Source organism: Carettochelys insculpta, chromosome 26 (genome assembly GCF_033958435.1).
Source record: "Carettochelys insculpta isolate YL-2023 chromosome 26, ASM3395843v1, whole genome shotgun sequence".
Taxonomy (NCBI): domain Eukaryota; kingdom Metazoa; phylum Chordata; order Testudines; family Carettochelyidae; genus Carettochelys; species Carettochelys insculpta.
In genome coordinates, this window is record NC_134162.1 from 2,535,493 (window position 1) to 2,551,911 (window position 16,419).

The 16,419-nt window shown below is 57.5% G+C and overlaps 1 protein-coding gene across 1 annotated transcript; it reads right to left on the bottom strand.

Moving 5' to 3' along the window:
- Window positions 1-124: 124 nt before the first annotated feature.
- On the bottom strand, window positions 125-6,247 carry AMIGO1 (adhesion molecule with Ig like domain 1). Its single transcript, XM_074977714.1, has one exon. It carries the CDS (start codon window positions 6,101-6,103, stop codon window positions 4,595-4,597), a length of 1,509 nt encoding a protein of 502 aa, XP_074833815.1. The 5' UTR covers window positions 6,104-6,247; the 3' UTR covers window positions 125-4,594.
- Between the last annotated feature and the right edge of the window lie 10,172 nt (window positions 6,248-16,419).

A 16,419-nucleotide genomic window follows, 5' to 3' on the forward strand; every position in this document is an offset into this window, starting at 1 on the left:
AGGCCCCCACCACTGTGATAGAGCAGCGGGGACGGCTGAAGCCCAAGGCTTCTCCCCAGCTCCTGGAGACGTCCTGCCCTTCTTCCCCAGGCTGGCGAAAAACCAGACAGAGCCTGTGAAGGCAGAACCTTGAAACATGTTTATTTTCGCCTATGTCTATGCAGCAGAGCACAGCCCGCAGGAGCTGCAGCTTGGGTGTGCCGCTGGCTGGGCGGCTCCGACTGGGATGGCGAGGAGAATGTGCGTGGTGCAGGAACCGTTGGGGGGCCTGCAAGCCCACGGAGGGGCAGGCGTGGACAGGCTGGCCCTGCCCTGCCCTGGTGGGAGCGGAGTGGAGCAGCCCCTCTGGCCAGGCCTGGGGGCTCCCCCACCACAGCTGTGCAGCTGGGATACCTCCCTGTGCAATACACACCCACACACGCCCCTCTGGCCAGGCCTGGGGGCTCCCCCACCACAGCCGTGCAGCTGGGATACTTCCCTCTGTGCAATACACACACACACACACACACACACTCTCTCTCTCTGTCCCCTGTGGAACCAGAATCCTCCCCCCATGACTCCCCTGGGGACTTCTGTCCATTGCACAGCCCCCCAGGTTCTATTCAGCTCTGCCCTGTGGGCTCCCCTCCAGCAGCCTCCTGAGCAGTGACCCCACCTCACCCCTCTGCCCCAGCCGGTTCCTTGGCTCAGGGTGCAGCGAGCGGGCAGATCTGCACGGCTGGGTGGGGGCTGTGCCCCTCCCTCGCGACCCTCCCGCGGCGGCACCCAAGATGGGGGGAGCAGGTGGGCTGCCTCTCGCGTCAGCTGTCGGCCGCCAGCAGAGCCAGCGGGCCTGATCCTTCATGGTGCTCGGCACCTTCCAGACCCTGCCCACAGATTGGCAACCACAGAGGTGCCCGGGTGTGCACGCTGCGGTCTCTGTCCTGGCTCTTGGGGTGGTGGCAGGGGTGCCGGGGGGCTTGCTCATGGCTCCCTGGTTCCCAGCTCCGGTCGGGTCCCGGTGCTCACTCCCTGCAGGGCCCTGACCTGGGGCTGGGCACAGGCTGGGGTGCCCAGGACGGGCACGGAGGAAAGGGCCCCAGCAACGGCTGGCGCTGCGCCCTATCACCACGGCTCACTGAGGGTTGTTCGAGTTTAGGGTTCAGACGACGGGTCAGAGGCAATAGAAGGGTTTGGGGGCGGCTCTGAGCTGGCCCCAGGATGGGGGGACCTGCCTGGCTCAGGAGGGGAACGGAACAGTGGGGACATGACTGGCCAGAGCTGATTCTTCCCTCCCGCGCAGACGTGACGGGGCTCCGAGCAGGCTGCCCAGTGTGGCATGCTGGAGTTGGCAGAGCGGGCCCAGCTGGGGTCACCCATGGCCCCCCAATGCCCAGCCTAGTGAGACAACTGCCCAGCCCCGCACAGGGACCCCGTACACAACCCGGGTGACAGCTCAGCACACAACTGGGTGCAAGGAACCCCCGGGTTCTGCCCCAGCCTGGTCAGTGCTCCAGCCCGGCTGTCCCCACCCTGGCAGGCTGGCTGCTCCCAGTTGGGTGGGGGCGGCGCTCTCAAAGGGGGGTGACCCATGTCCCAGGCCCCTGAGCAAGCGGGGGCAGCGCAAGGCGCCAGCCCCACCACGAGGCCCTGAGCTGCTCTCACCTGATGTGCTAGCCCAGCCTGGGGCAGCGCCTGGCCGGACTGCCCCAAGTCTGGCCGGAGAGCGAGGCACGGCCCTGGCAGACCTGCCACAGCTCTGGGCAGTGGGCTGCATTCCCCGGGCCTCGTGGGCTGTCCCTGCGTTTGCCTCCCAGCACAAGCTGAGTGCCTGTCTTTGGGCAGGCAAGGGAGGAGGGGAGAAACTGTTTGGAGGCTGGGCGCTTGAGTGGGGTGGAAGTGTGCAATCGTGCTCGCTCTCTCTCTCTCTCTCTCACACACACACACACACACACACACACACACACCGTGAGTGCTCAAACACACCCAGCCACCCCCAGCACATTTACATGCACCTCTCCCTGCTCTGGGGTGCACACAGATACCTCAACAAGGGTGTGCAATGTGCTCAGCCGCTCTGTCCCCTACCAGCTCCACGCTCACGACAGCCCCGTGTGCACACAGAGCTGTACACCAGCTCACAGAGCCATGCACGGAGAGCACCAGTCAGGCTGGAGGCAGCTGCACGTGCATGTGTGTGCAATGGTGATTGTGCACGATGGGAACTGCATGTGTGTACACGAGGGGGATCGTGCAGGGGGCGCTATGTGTGCAAGGGGGATTGTGCAGGGGTGCTCCATGTGCACGTGTGCAAGGGGGACTGGGTAGGGGGCGCTACATGTGTGCAAGGGGGATTGTGCAGGGGGCACTACGTGTGCAGGGGCGACCGTACAGGGGGTGATACGTGTGTGCAAGGGGGATTGTGCAGGGGCACTCCACATGTGCGTGTGCAAGGGGGATCGTGCAGGGGGTGCTGCATATGGCAGCACGCTTGCGTGTCACTCCTGGGAAGGCCAGGCAGAGGTGGAGGGCACCAACCATCTCTGAGCCAGGTCCTCCTGTCTCCTGTGTGTAAGGTCCCCCCGCACCCCTACCCCCAGCCTGCCCAGCACGCAGGGCCCAGGGCGGCTCACGAGAAGGCTGCGAGCCTGCAGGGCTTCACCAGCGGGGTGGTGGTGGGGGAGCAGCCAGCCCAGCCGCCTTGTGGTTCCCCAGGTGCCAAGATTCAGCATCACACCCACGCAGCCCGCCAGGGCCAAGTCACCCCCCGCCGCAGCACGACCCAGAGCCCCCCGGGCGGCTTGCAGGCTGGCCTCACCTGGTCGCATGCTTCTCTCGGCGGACTCATGCTTCGCAAGCACATGCCAGGGAAAGCGTTTAGCCGAGCCCGGGGCTCGCCGCTGAGTGGGACGGAGGAGATGGTGCCTCGCGCTCCTGCTGCTTGGCCCAGCTGCCGCCACCACTGGGCTCCGACAGTCCCGGCACGGCACGGCCCCAGTGCAGAGTGCACAGCGATGTACCACGGAGCTTGCTGCTCTTGGTGAGGTCCCAGCAGCGGCTTCCCGCTATGCCAGTCCCAGGGCAGCTCCCCCGCCACTCCCTAAGGCAGCTGCCACCAGCAGCAGGGACGGCTTGAGAGCAGGCTGTAGGCTGGGTGGGGCCCCTGCATGCTAACACACAGCCCTGGGCGTCTGCTTAGCTGCCCCTCTCGTGGTGTGCAGCAGCCCCTGCCTCAGGCAGCCTCTGACCTGCCTGCCCTTCGCTAGCTCCTCTGCGCATGGCGCCTGCCCAGAGCGGAGCCCTTGGCTGCACCTGCTGCACAGATCCAACCCTGCCTCTGGCTGGCCTGGGCCAGGCCAGTTCTCTGCCAGCTGGCTCGGAGCCCGCGTCAGTGTCAGGGCCACGTCTCCGGCGCAGGGACCATGCTGACCCCTTTTGCCGCCCGCTCCTCAGACCCCACGCCTTCCCAGGCCCAGCCACTGCCCCACTCCCTGGCGAGAGCCCAGAGCCACCCGCCCAGCCGCACTGAACTGCACGGCTGTAGCTGGTGGACACAAAATCCCCCTGGGTCGGGGAGGTTGGTGGGGGGAGGCTTCAGGCTGGGGCTGTAAAAGGAGCACCCCTCCCCCCATCTGCCCCTTTCCCGGCAGGGCTCCGGGGCCTCTGTTAGCTGTCTCCAGCAGCCTCCCTTCCCAGCTCCCTGGACCAGCCCATGTGGACAGCCCCGGGGGGCGGCACACGGGGGGAGAGGCGCACTGCCTCCCACGTCTCCCAGCAGCCGCGGCCCGGCCCACCGAGGGGCTGCTGACATTCTGCAGTGCTGAATAGCTGTCTCCGAAGCCCAGCTTGTGCCGTGATGTATCATTGTAATTAGGAGCGGGGATCTGATCATTACGCTGTCAGGCAGAAGCTTGCGGGAGGACCAGCTGGGGCCTGAGTTCCCAGGCTAGAAGGGGCAGCTGGTCCCAGGGCTGAGCACTTCCTGCTCTTGTCCTGAGCGAGCCAAAACTCTTTGGGTTGATCAGTTCCAGGCGGGGGATCAGGAGGCTGGAAGGAGACCCCCCTGCTCCCCCATGGCTAATGAGGCTTTCGGTGGCCATGCTAGGAAAGCGGAAGGTGACCTTCAAATTACAGCCGCAGGCCAAGGCTGTCAGCGGCGAGCATGGCGTGGTGCCAGGGTGCTGTGGAGCAGCCTTGGGATGGCCCTGGAGGAGTAGGGGAAGAACAGCTCTGGCATTGCAGCAAGTTTCAGCTGCACCCGCATGCCCGATCCGGCCTTCTTTGCTCTGCACACTGGCTCTGTCTCCCTGCTGGAGGCTTCCTCCTTGGCAAGACCCTGCAACGCCCTGGTTGGAGGCACTTACAGCCGGAGTTCCACTCCAAGGGCTGGGCCGGCTGCGGGAAGCAGGCTGCCAGGCCCCGCTTGGGCAGATGGGAGGACAATGTTCAAGGGCTGATAGCAGGATTGGTGCTGCGCAGCAGAAGGCAGCACCTGGCAGCGGTGTAGCGCATGGGCATGAGATCTATCGGCCCCCCGGTGGGGCTCAGCCCCAGAGCAGGGTCACCGCCCTTCTTCTCGTGCTTGTTCTGTGACACCCCCACCTCTCCCGGACGCCTACACCACGATGGGCGTGTCTGAGAAGACCGAGCTGACAGAGTCCGGGTCTGACATTTTCCTGGGGTCCTTCTGGGCCCTCCTGGCCACCTGCTCCGGCGCGCCGTCAGGCTGGACCTTGCCGTTCTGGCCTTGCGTGGGACCGGCCGCTGCGAGGTGGCTCAGGCTGGCCTTGCGGCCAGCTGCCTCAGGGTCGTGGTTGGGCGTGGTGCTGAGCATGGAGGAGTTGATGCTGTCTTCCGTCTGGGCGGCTGGCTTCTCATTGCCGCGGCACCAGCAGCGGCAGGGGGTCAGGTACAGGTAGATGAGGACCAGGATGACGCTGAGGATGCAGCCGACCAGCGTGGTGTAGGCCGTGTTGAGGGTGTCGTGCGGCCCGTGCTGGGTGAAATTGTGGACCGTCACGTCAACATAGAGGGTTTCATTGAAGGCCGGGCTCACAGCATAGCAGGTGTACGTGCCCATGTCCTCCGCCTGCACAGGCTGAATCTGCAGGCTGCCGTTGGCCAGCACCTGGACAGTGCTGTTGGCGGCTTCCTCGGGGAAGCGCCTGTTGTTGGGCGTCACCCACTCCCTGGTGGCCGCCCCCCGGACTCGGGTGTCGCAGTCGATGGTCACCGTGTCGCCCAGGTGGGCCTCCAGCACGTGCTCCCTGAAGTGGCTGCAGTTGAGGGTGTCCTGGCTGCTGAGGGTGAGGATGGCAACGCTGTGCTTGCTCTGGGGCAGGCTGCACCTCAGCTCCTCCTGGAAGTCCACCACGGAGCTGAGCTGGCGCGCATGCCAGCGGGCGAAGAGCTCGTAGAGGGCGCAGTCGCAGCTCAGCGGGTTGGCGTGCAGGTAGAGGCCGTTCTTCACCCAGGCGGGGAGGCCCTTCAGGGCGGCCACCGGCAGGCCCTTGAGCTTGTTGTTGGACAGGTCCAGCAGGGCCAGCTCGGGCAGCTTGGCCCGGTCCCTCACCAGCTCCACGGGGAAGCGGGAGATCTGGTTCTGGCTCAGGTAGAGCTTCTGCAGCTTGGCCATGTCCTCGAAGGCGCTGCGGTCCACCTGCAGGATGTGGTTGTTGTAGAGCAGCAGCACCTCGAGCTCCTGCAGCTGGCTGAAGAGGTTCTCCTCCAGCGCCCGCAGGCTGTTGGAGGACAGATCCAGGTAGCGCAGGCCGGGCACGTGGCAGAAGGCCTCGGTGGAGATAAAGACCAGGGCGTTGTGGCTCAGCAGCAGCGAGTGCAGGCGCGAGAGGCGGCCGGGGGTCCAGTCGGCCCGCAGGCGGCTCAGGTTGTTGTGGCTCAGGTCCAGCAGCGCCGTGAAGCGGGGCAGCCGGGGCGGCACGGCGAGCAGCGCCAGGCGGGAGCAGCTGAGGATGTTGCTGGCGCACACGCACCTCGGCGGGCAGCTGAGCACCGAGCCGCCCGCCGGGGCCAGCCCGCAGCCCAGCAGCAGCAGCAGCAGCGGCGGCGGGAGCAGGAGGAGGCGGCCCGCGGGCCGGGCGAGCCCCGGGCGCCGCGGCCGCATGGCGAGGGGCGGCGCACGCACCGATCCCCGCAGTGCCGCGGCCGGGGAGGGGCGCGCGGGGCTCAGCCCATCCTCGGCCGCCCCGGGAGCCCGCCTGGCGCGGCGAGGGCTGCGGCGCGCGCCTGGGGCCCTGGCGCCCGCGGAGCCGGATTGGAACGCCGGCGGAGCGGCGGGTCCAATCGCCGGCCGCGCCCGCCGCCCCGCCGCCCGCCATTGGCTGGGGCCGCGCCGCCCGCGCCCAATGAGCCGCCGCGGGCGGTTAACCCGTGCGGGGCCGGGCGGGGAAATGGGGCGCGGCCCCCTGCCGGATCGGGCGCGTGAGGACGCCGGGGCGCGAGGCAGGGCTGCAGCGCGGGGGTGGCGGCCCCGGCCCGGGGCTGGGGCTGGGGCTGGGGCTGGGGCTGGGGGTGGGGATCCCCGGCTGCCTGGCCGTGGGGTGCCCTGCGCGGAGCTGTGCTGGGCGGGGCAGGGAAGTCCCCACTTCCCCCCGACCATGCACCCTCCAGCAGCTCCACCGCCCCATCCCAGCTGCCTCTCTGGGCCAAAGGGGCCTGGGGGCAAGGGGTGGAATGGGGCAGCGGCTTGGGGGCAGGAGCTGTCCTGGCCCTGCAACCCCCTGCTGGGCACAGACCGCCAAAGCCAGCACACCCCCGGAGCAGCTGCTTAGGGCACCCCCAAAGTTGGGCATTTTGGCACCCCAGAGTTGTCAGTGCCCCATGGCGGTGTGTGCGTCGCATGTTGGTAGGGTCAGCCCTGCTCAATGGCACCTTTAAAGGGGCACTTACCTGTCTGGTAACTCAGTTGCCGGTGACAGGTCGCACGGTGTCCGGGCGTAAGCACCGGCAGGGTCAGGCGGTGTGGACGGAGCCAGATCTCTTCATCGTCAGTCTAATGCACTGGTGGATTCACATCCCCTTCCCAGCTCCCTAAGACAGGCACCGTAGCACATGGCTAATGAGCAGGGCGGGGAAAGGGTGGACAGCCAGGTCAGGAGATGAGCCAGAGAGGAGATGTGTGTGCACATTTAGGCAGGATTGTAATTCAGCTAATGGACAACTCTCCCTCTGGAGAAATTGCAACAGAAAGTGGGGGGGGTTTTTTGATGAAAGACATTTTCACAAATGTGTGTATTTTGGGGGGAAAATAAGATAATTTTGTCCAAAACCTAAAATATTTATATTTAAAATTTCTACTTTAAACCAAAATAGTGCTTTTTAAAAAGTCAGAGAAACAAAATATTGTTTTGGACAAAACTAATATATTTTGGTTATGCTGAAATTTTTCTTGGGAAAAACAATCCGGTCCCTGTTTTGTTTGCTTATGTCGCTTTACCTGCAAACTGCAGGGGTGGGGGATGGAAGGAGGAGGTCCCTGGTAGCAGGGTTGCCTGGTGTGGGTACTAGAAGGCTGGGCCAGACTGAGGTGTAGCCTTATACAGTTAATTCCCACCAGAGGCCCCAAATGGCAATAGGAGACCACGGCTGGATCGGGGCCTGGTTCCTGCCACACCATCTTCCCCCTGCAATCTGTGCATCCAAAATGGACATAATTCCCAGACATTTCATGCCTGCTTTTGAAGCAGCGGTTACTGTAGCAGGCAAGATAGTAGATGAGGCCACTCTGCATATGAGATTAAATGGACCATCGGTCTGACCCCATGCGGCAGTGGGAGGCAGGATGAGGGCAGAGCCAGCCCAGTGTTGCATGCAGATGCAGAGGCCCAGAAAGCATGCAAACATTTGTGTCCTCGGAACACTCTCCAGGTTTGCCTTTGCATTGTTTCCCATACCTTTGTGGTGGTCTCTTCTCCTCCTGCCCCTTGTGCAGCCTGGCACATGTGCTGTGCCATTTGCTCGGTGGGCTGGAGGAGAGACAGCCAAGCATGAGTCAGTCCTTTGCTGTGGAAGCAGCCAACTTTTCATCTGCGTTGTGGTTTCCAAAGTTACTTTTAGCTGAGGCAACAAGGAAATTGCTAAAGGTCATAAATTATTAGTGCATTTAATTTTTCATGTAATTTACGGGACTGGCTTTTTCCCAACACTGACTGCCACAAACCCAGCAAACTCTCCCTCTTCAGAGAGCCTGGGAAGAATGGCTGATCCTTACAAATTATGGGCTGGAGCAAGTCAAAGGAGACATGCTGGGTCTTCTCCCTTTGGCTTGGATGACGGCTCAGTTTGACCCACTGGATTCAGGAGGAGTTGGGTGGAGCAGAATGATATAAAGAGCTGTACAAGACTCAGGGGGACTGAACAGGGTTGGAGAAAACCAGAACCAGCCTGAACCTCCAGTCAGAGCCATGTCTTTCTTTGACATTCTGAAAATTCTGGCTAACTGTGGTCTGGTCTTCTGGAGGGGATACGTGTTTGCATGTGGAATGGCTGGCCTGGCTAGTCCAGTATCCTGCCTCCTGCTGTGCTGGGTCAGACCACAAGTACCTCTCGAGCAGTTTTTCTCACAGGGTGGTACGTGTCCCACCAGTGGTAACTGAGAGGATTTCAAGGGGCACGCAGCAGAAAATAAATGACTAAAAGTCAGGAGATAAAGCACAGGGCCAGCACTGAGCCAGTGGGTATGCAAATGAGGCAACACTGCTCCGGAACAATGTCCTGTCCCCTAACGTGCCGCATCTGCATTCCCTGGGCATGGCTAACAGCGTCTGGTTAGGGGTATGTTCAGAGCATCGTTGCCACTGCGCGTCACTTCCGGGTACCACGGGCCAGGGCGTTTCAGAAGTGCCATGGGTTAGCCAGAAGCTCAGGCTTGTGTGTGTGTTGGAAAGAGGGACACTGCAAGGAATTCTTATTTACCATTTGTGTTACCAGCGTGCCTAGAATCGGGCGCCAGGGCCCAGGACCCTAAAGCGCTGGAGCTTGACAAACACAGAGCGAAAGGGCAGGACCTCACCTGCAGAGCTGACGAACTGAGACGTGAGACAAGGGCTTCAGAGACTGATGAGTGCAAGGAAAGAAGCCACCTGGCTCCCCAGGAACGTCTGGAGTTCTCCAGGGAGGCGGTCTTTTAAATCTCATATTTCTCAATACGCCAAGAGTTTATTATTGTGATTTGTAATTATTTCCATTCCATCTTAGTTTGCAAACTCAGATGGTATGGACACGTAACGAGATCCTGAGGCCTGTCCAAGACCAAGCTGCAAGGCACAGTCAACAGCAAAAGGAGATGTGGCAGACAGAAAAAGCAATGGGTAGACAACGTTAAAGATTGGACAGGGATGAGCTTTGCCGCAACTCAAGATTTGACGCATGACTGCCAAAGATGGAGAGACGCTATAAGGAACGTTGTCATGAAGGTGCCCCAACGACCTTGGTTCAGGGACTGATGATGATGATGATGATGAATTCTTTGCGTGACGGTGTCCCTGGAGAGCAGCCTGGCACAGTGATGCCCAGTGCTTTGCTAATGAGAAGCAGCAAACCCCTTCCGGAGCTGTGGTCACTCAGCATGTGGTTCTCCAGCTAGACTCCACGAATCCATCCGGAACCGTCTGTGAATTACGCAGAGACAGGAACCAGCCAAATGCCCCCAGCTCCCTCCACTCTATCTCCAGGATATGCTGTCCAGCACTGCTCAAGATGAGCAATGCACATGTGTTAATGGGTTCATCCTTTCGTCAGCAGAAAGTGGGTGTGCAGCAGCCTTTCCAACATCTGAGCCGGTATCGCCCATGTCAGACCAAGTCACTGGTGAAGACAACCAGTAAAACAAATGGTAGCGACTCCAAAAGGCTGCCCACCTCGTCTTGCAGATGGGATGGCTCTGGTGGCTGAATCTCTTTGATTCCCTCCATCCAAGCTGCTTGGAGAAAACACGTCCAAGCCTATGTGAGGTGGATGAAGATAAATATATTCCAGACTGTGAGATGCTCAGATAAGGTAAGGGTCATAGTTGGGTCATGGGTGGCCAGACCTAGTGCCAGAGTCCATGGTGAGACAGGAGTCAACTAGGTCAGGAGCCCAGGAGACAACCTGGAGGTGAGAAACCAGAGGCCAGGATTTGAGGAAGGGCTCAGAGGTGGAGGGTCCGGGCAGAAGAGTGATTCAGGAAGGGGCTGGGAGTTGTTATGCTTATAAGAAGCACACCAGATCTTTTTAGAGGGACAAAGCAAGAGGGCTGCGTTTGTTGAGAGTACAGCACCATTGTATTATATGCATATAATAGACATAATTTATTCAGAGGCGCGTGTGCACACACACACACCCATCTTGCGCTTGCTTAGCGTTACCCAAGGTTGCTCACTCTGACCCATTGGCCAGATGGATTAGAGGTGAGTGTGGAGGCAGGTTGTGTTGATCTGGATCAATGCTCTGATGTTGCCAAGACGAGAAGAGGAACCCAACCCTGCAGTGGGGCACATGTCCTTCATGGCTCTGAGTCCTAGTCCTGGTCCTGTCCCTCTGCCCCAGGCACCAGGAGTCACCAGTCAGTGGCAGGTGGGTCTGATCCTTTCCCACTGCCCAGGTTTCTGTGCGACTCATCACCTCCAGATGGGACTTAATCTTCATCTTCCCCTCTGGGTGGGTCACTGCTGTAGGAGTCCAGGTCTCATTGTTCTGCAGCCGCCAGGTCTGTTGTCCAGACCAGCTGGCTCCGGAGGGGAACTCTCCAAGCATCTGCATCCACACTTCCAGGCGGCTCTCACCCCCCGCACTCTCACACCGACAGCACAAGTTTACAGGCACATACAAGAGTAAAATGGAATTTTAAGTACAATATGGAACCGGGTACAAAGTGTCTGTGACTATAAAATAACCAATATAAAGGGTAATACAAAGTATAAAATAACAAATCTAAAGAGTAATACAAAAGTCTGTGGTCTATGAAAAAGATATAGGGTAACACCTGGTGATGCAAAGATACAGAGTAATACAAAGTTCTCACTAAAAGATGCATTACTATCCAGGGTTGCTACAGAGGTGGGGGGTCTGGGCAGGGGGTGCAGGATCTGGCTAGAGTTGTGGGGGTCTGAGTAGAAGCGGGGTTCACAAGCACTCTTGGGGATGAGGCATCTGGGCAATGGGGATGCACTTACCTTTTGCAGCTCCCCTGCCTCTCCCAGGCCCCCACTGCTCTGGCTGGCCACAGTTGAAGCCAGTCGGAGTGGCAGGTGCAAAGCCTCTGCAGGCGGCGGTTCTTGGCTCAGCAATTGCACACGCTGGTGCAGGAGGTGCGGGGGGCGGGGGCAGTGGTGGCACCCAGAGCCGTTTCTTCCCTTGCTAGGCAGAGACCCTGGACCTGAGCCAGCCCCAGCTTGCCTAACTCCAGCTGTAAGACTGAAGGCTCCACACCCACCACTCCAGAGTGGGTAAGATGCTGGTGGGGTGAGCCCTGAGCCTTGTGAGCAGAATCCAGTCAAGCTCTGGGCAGGAGTTGGGGGTTCCCAACCTCTGCACTACTGTTCCCTGGAACCTGCCCAGCAATGCTCTGTCCAAGGTGCTGCAGGTTCCCTGGCCTGTTGGAACCCAGCTCCTTCTCCCTTGCTGGTCAGAGCAAGGGGGAGAACCTCTCCTCCCTGCAGCCTTTTTATAGGGCCCAACCTAACCCTGATTAGCTGGCTCGAGTTGCATCATAATGGGTGGTGTTTGTGCAGGGCCATAGCCAAACTGTGGAGGAAGGCACCCCTTGCAGGTGGTGGTAGAGCTGAGGTTGAAGGAAGCGGAAGATGCACTTTTGAGGATTTTAAGCAACCCTCCCATCCTGACTCTTGCTGAAGCACAAAGACTTGTAAGGGACCATTTGAGACGGAAGTCCCTTCAACGAGCCGTGGGAGCCTGCCATTGCTAAAAGCGTCTCGCCCATCTTGTGATTATTTCACTGAAAGAGCTGACTGCTGGATGACCCGCCAGAGAGGACGATTAAGTCCCACCTGTAGGCGATGAGTCACACAGAAACCTGGGACAGTGGGGTAGGATCAACCCCATCCGCTGTTGACTGGTGACTCCTGGCGCCTCGGGCAGTGGGACAGAACCAGAGCTGTGGGTTAAACCATATAAAGCATGTGCACAGCTCTGCAGAGTTGGATTCTTTTCATTGTGTCAATATTGGAGCATCGAGCCACTTCTCTAAGCAACCACAAGACGGGGTGTGTGTGTGTAAACTGAGACGAAGCCAGCAACCTTATAAAAAGGCAGCCAGAGCAGACACTGTCAGCAACAACCAGGGCAGCAGCCAGCAGGGAATTTGGCTGGAAAACATCCAAGAGGAGCCTGGGTAGATGTGGCTTTTGGGGGCTGTGTTGGTCGGTGAGCATTTGTTTTGCAGTGTGAAAAGAGGGGCAGGTGGAAAGCGTGTTTGATAAGTCTGAAAAGGGCTTTATGCCAGGTGGGCCTTCAAGGGCTGGTTGGATCGGAGGCCAGGCTTTGAGCCAAGCCTAGCTAGCAGCCTGATAAAAAGGCAGCCACAGTGAACACTGTGAGCAGTGAACAGGGAGGTTGCCTGGGACTTTGCCTTGGGGGAGCCCCATACCGGTTGGTCTCTGCCTTATAGTTTCCTTTCTCTTCTGCCCTTCAAGGCAGCACTACAAATGTCTGAGAGAATTCTCTGAGGAAAAGGAGAAATGGATAGTGACAAGTCAGCTGTTGTGACCTGCACAGCCTGTGCCTTGTTTGTTTTCCTCCCAGAAGAGAGGAGGGATTTTGTATGTACCAAGTGCAAGCTGGTCGCCATCTTGGAAGAAAAGGTTAGAGGACTTGAGGTGCAAATATCAACCCTCCGGTCCACCACAGAAAGTGAAGACTTCCTCAACAGAAGGCAGAATTTAGTCCTGCAGGCACAGCTGGCTGAGCCACCACTGAGGGCAACACAGAACAAGGAAGAAAACTGGCAGCATGTAACCTCCAGGAGAAGATAGCCAACTCAGGTATCTCCAGTTCTGGTGGTGATAAGCAACTGCTTCCATGCTCTCTGCATGGGTGATATGGTGGAGAATGCCATGGCAGAGACCTCTCAGGGAAGGGATCAGAAGAAGACCCTACTGCCTGGAAGAGATGGGGTGCGTAGTCCTAGGGATGGGAGTTCTACGGCCACCATCCCCCAGAGAAGATGGTTAGTGGTGGTCGGGGACTCCCTCCTAAGAGGGACGGAGTCAGCCATCTGCCCTCCAGACCTGGAATCTCGGGAAGTTTGCTGCTTACAAGGACCTACCATCCAGGATGTGACAGAGAGTCTTCCAAAAATTATCAGACCTGTGGATTATTAACACTTCCTGCTTCTCCATGTGGGAACTGATGCCACAGCCAAGAGCGACCTTGAGCAGCTCACTGCCGATTGTGTAACTCTGGGAAGGAAGCTCAAGGAATGTGGAGCACACATGGTGTTCTTGTTCATCCTCCCTGCTGAGGGAAGGGGTCCAGGTAGGGACCGTCGAATCGTAGAAGTAGATGCCTGGTTGCGCAGGTGGGGTCAGAGAGAGGGATTCTGTTTTGGGAACAAGGATTGCAAGGAAGAGATGGGATCCACCTAACAGAGAGAAAAGAGCATCTTTGCGGGCAGGCTTGCAAACCTAGTGAGAAGGGCTTTTAACTAGGTTCGTTGGAGGACAGTGACACGAGCCCTGAGGTAAGTGGAGGAGGAGGAAGGAACAGCAAAGCAGGAGCCTGGATTCAAAAGCAGAAAGTTGGCCAACCAACTAGTTATCTAAGGTGTTTGTATACAAGTGCCAGAAGCCTGGGAAACAAACAGGAAGGATTAGAGGCCCTGGCACAGTCAAAGAAGTATGAGGTGATTGGAAGAATGGAGACTTGGTGGGATGACTCATATAATTGGAGTACGGTCGTGGAAGGGTATAAACTGTTCAGGAAGGACAGGCAGGGGAGAAAAGGAGTTGTGACGTATGTGAGGGAGCAGTGTGATTGCTCAGCGCTCCAGTTTGTGGTGGGAGAAAAGCCAGTTGAGAGTCTTTGGCTTAGGCTCAGAGGTGGAAGCAACAGAGGTGATGTGGTGGTTGGTGTCTGCTATAGACCACCAGGTCAGGTAGCAGAGGTAGACGAGGATTTCTTCAGACAACTAAGAGAAGCTTCCAGATCACAGGCCCCAGTTCTCATGGGAGACTTTAACCACCCAGACATTTGTTGGGAGACCAATACAGCAGCGCACTGACAATTCAGGAAGTTTTTGGAGAATGTTGGGGATAACTTCCCGGTACAAGTGCTGAAGGAACCGACCAGGGACCGTATGCAGCTTGACCTGCTGCTCACAAACAGGGAAGAACTAGCAGGAGAATAAAAGTGGGTGACAACCTGGGCTGCAGCCGTCATGAGATGGTAGACTTCAGGATCCTGACAAAAGGAAGAAAGGTGAACAGTAACATACAGAGCCTTGATTTCAGAAGAGCAGACTTCGACTCCCTGACGGAACTGGTGGGCAGGGTCCTTTGGGAAGATAATAGAAAGGGGGAAGGTGTCCAGGAGGACTGGGGCAGAATTTTAAAGAAGTCTTATTGAAGACATGGGATCCCAATGCACAGTGAGGAAGGCAAATATGGAAGGCAATCAGCTTGGCTTAGCAGGGAAGTCTTTGGTGACCTTAAACTCAAAAGAGATGCGTATAAACAGTGGAAACTTGGACAGATGACTCAGGAGGAGTATAAATATATGGCTGGAGAATGCAGGTGATTAATCAGGAAGGCTAAAGCGCAACAGGAACTGCAGCTAGCAAGGAATGTGAGGGGTGACGAAGGGTTTCTATAGGCATGTTAACAATAAGAGGGTGATCAGGGAGGGTGTGGGGCCATTACTGGATGAGAGAGGTAACCCAGTGAGAGATGATGTGGGAAAAGCTGAAGTACTGTACTCAGAGAGTAGTTGTTAATGGTGCTCAATCCTGCTGGAAAAGTATAACAAGTGGGGTTCCGCAGGGGTCTGTTTTAGGACAGGTTTTATTCAATATCTTCATCAATGATTTAGATATTGGCATAGAAAGTACGCTTATTAAGTTTGCAGATGATACCAAGCTGGGAAGGGTTGCAACTGCTTTGGAGGATAGGGTCATAATTCAAAATGATCTGGATAAATTGGAGAAATGGTCTGAGGTAAATAGGATGAAGTTTAATAAGGACAAATGCAAAGTGCTCCACTTGGGAAGGAACAATCAGTTTCACACATACAGAATGGAAAGAGACTGTCTAGGAATGACTACAGCAGGAAGGGATCTAGGGGTTATAGTGGACCACAAGCTAAATATGAGTCAACAGTGTGATGCTGTTGCAAAAAAAGCAAACATGATTCTGGGATGCATTAACAGGTGTGCTGTGAACAAGACACGAGAAGTCATTCTTCCACTCTACTCTGCACTGGTTAAGCCTCAGCTGGAGTATTGTGTCCAGTTCTGGGCACCGCAGTTCAAGAAAGATGTGGAGAAATTAGAGAAGGTCCAGAAAAGAGCTACAAGAATGATTAAAGGTCTAGAGAATGTGACCTATGAAGAAAGGCTGAGAGAACTGGGCTTGTTGAGTTTGGATAAGAGAAGATTGAGGGGAGACATGATAGCGGTTTTCAGGTATCTAAAAGGGTGTCATAAGGAGGAAGGAGAAAACTTGTTCTTCTTGGCCTCTGAGGATAGAACAAGGAGCAATGGGCTTAAACTGCAGCAAGGGAGGTTTAGGTTGGACATTAGGAAAAAGTTCCTAACTGTCAGGGTGGTCAAACACTGGAATAAATTGCCAAGGGAGGTTGTGGAATCTCCATCGCTGGAGATATTTAAGAACAGGTTAGATAAACGTCTATCAGGGATGGTTTAGTCAGTACTTGGTCCTGTCATTGGGGCAGGGGGCTGGACTCGATGGCTCTCGAGGTCCCTTCCAGTCCTAGTGTTCTAGGAAAATGGGCCATGAGCGCCGTCAGGCGTTTTCAGAGTTGTACCTGAAGGACTCGTGATGCATGACACCCAAAGCAGCACATCTGATGTACAAACACATGGTCAATATTCCCAGCTGCAGACGTAGAAATGATACAGGCAGTGCAGTTGGATAATCCAGCTCAGTCAATCAAAACCTTTCCAACGATCCCATACAAGAGCCGTCGTGGAGAAAGTACATCTCAGGTAGGGCAGGGCCAGGTCGTAAGCAAAGCCTCTTAAGGAGTCTGGCGGGGAGCGTCGGAGGTGTGTGAGGTAAAGGTGGCGATGGGGGATTGCGGGCAGAGGAGGGAGAGAATGGTGCCCCTTGCTGTGTGTGGGCAGGGCTGCCAGAGAGGGAAGGAAAGACGCCTCCCCTACGTACATATCCACACGGCCCCATACCACATCCATACACACCAGCCCCACGCACTGTGCCTGTCACCCGGTACAGGGAGCTCTGCCCC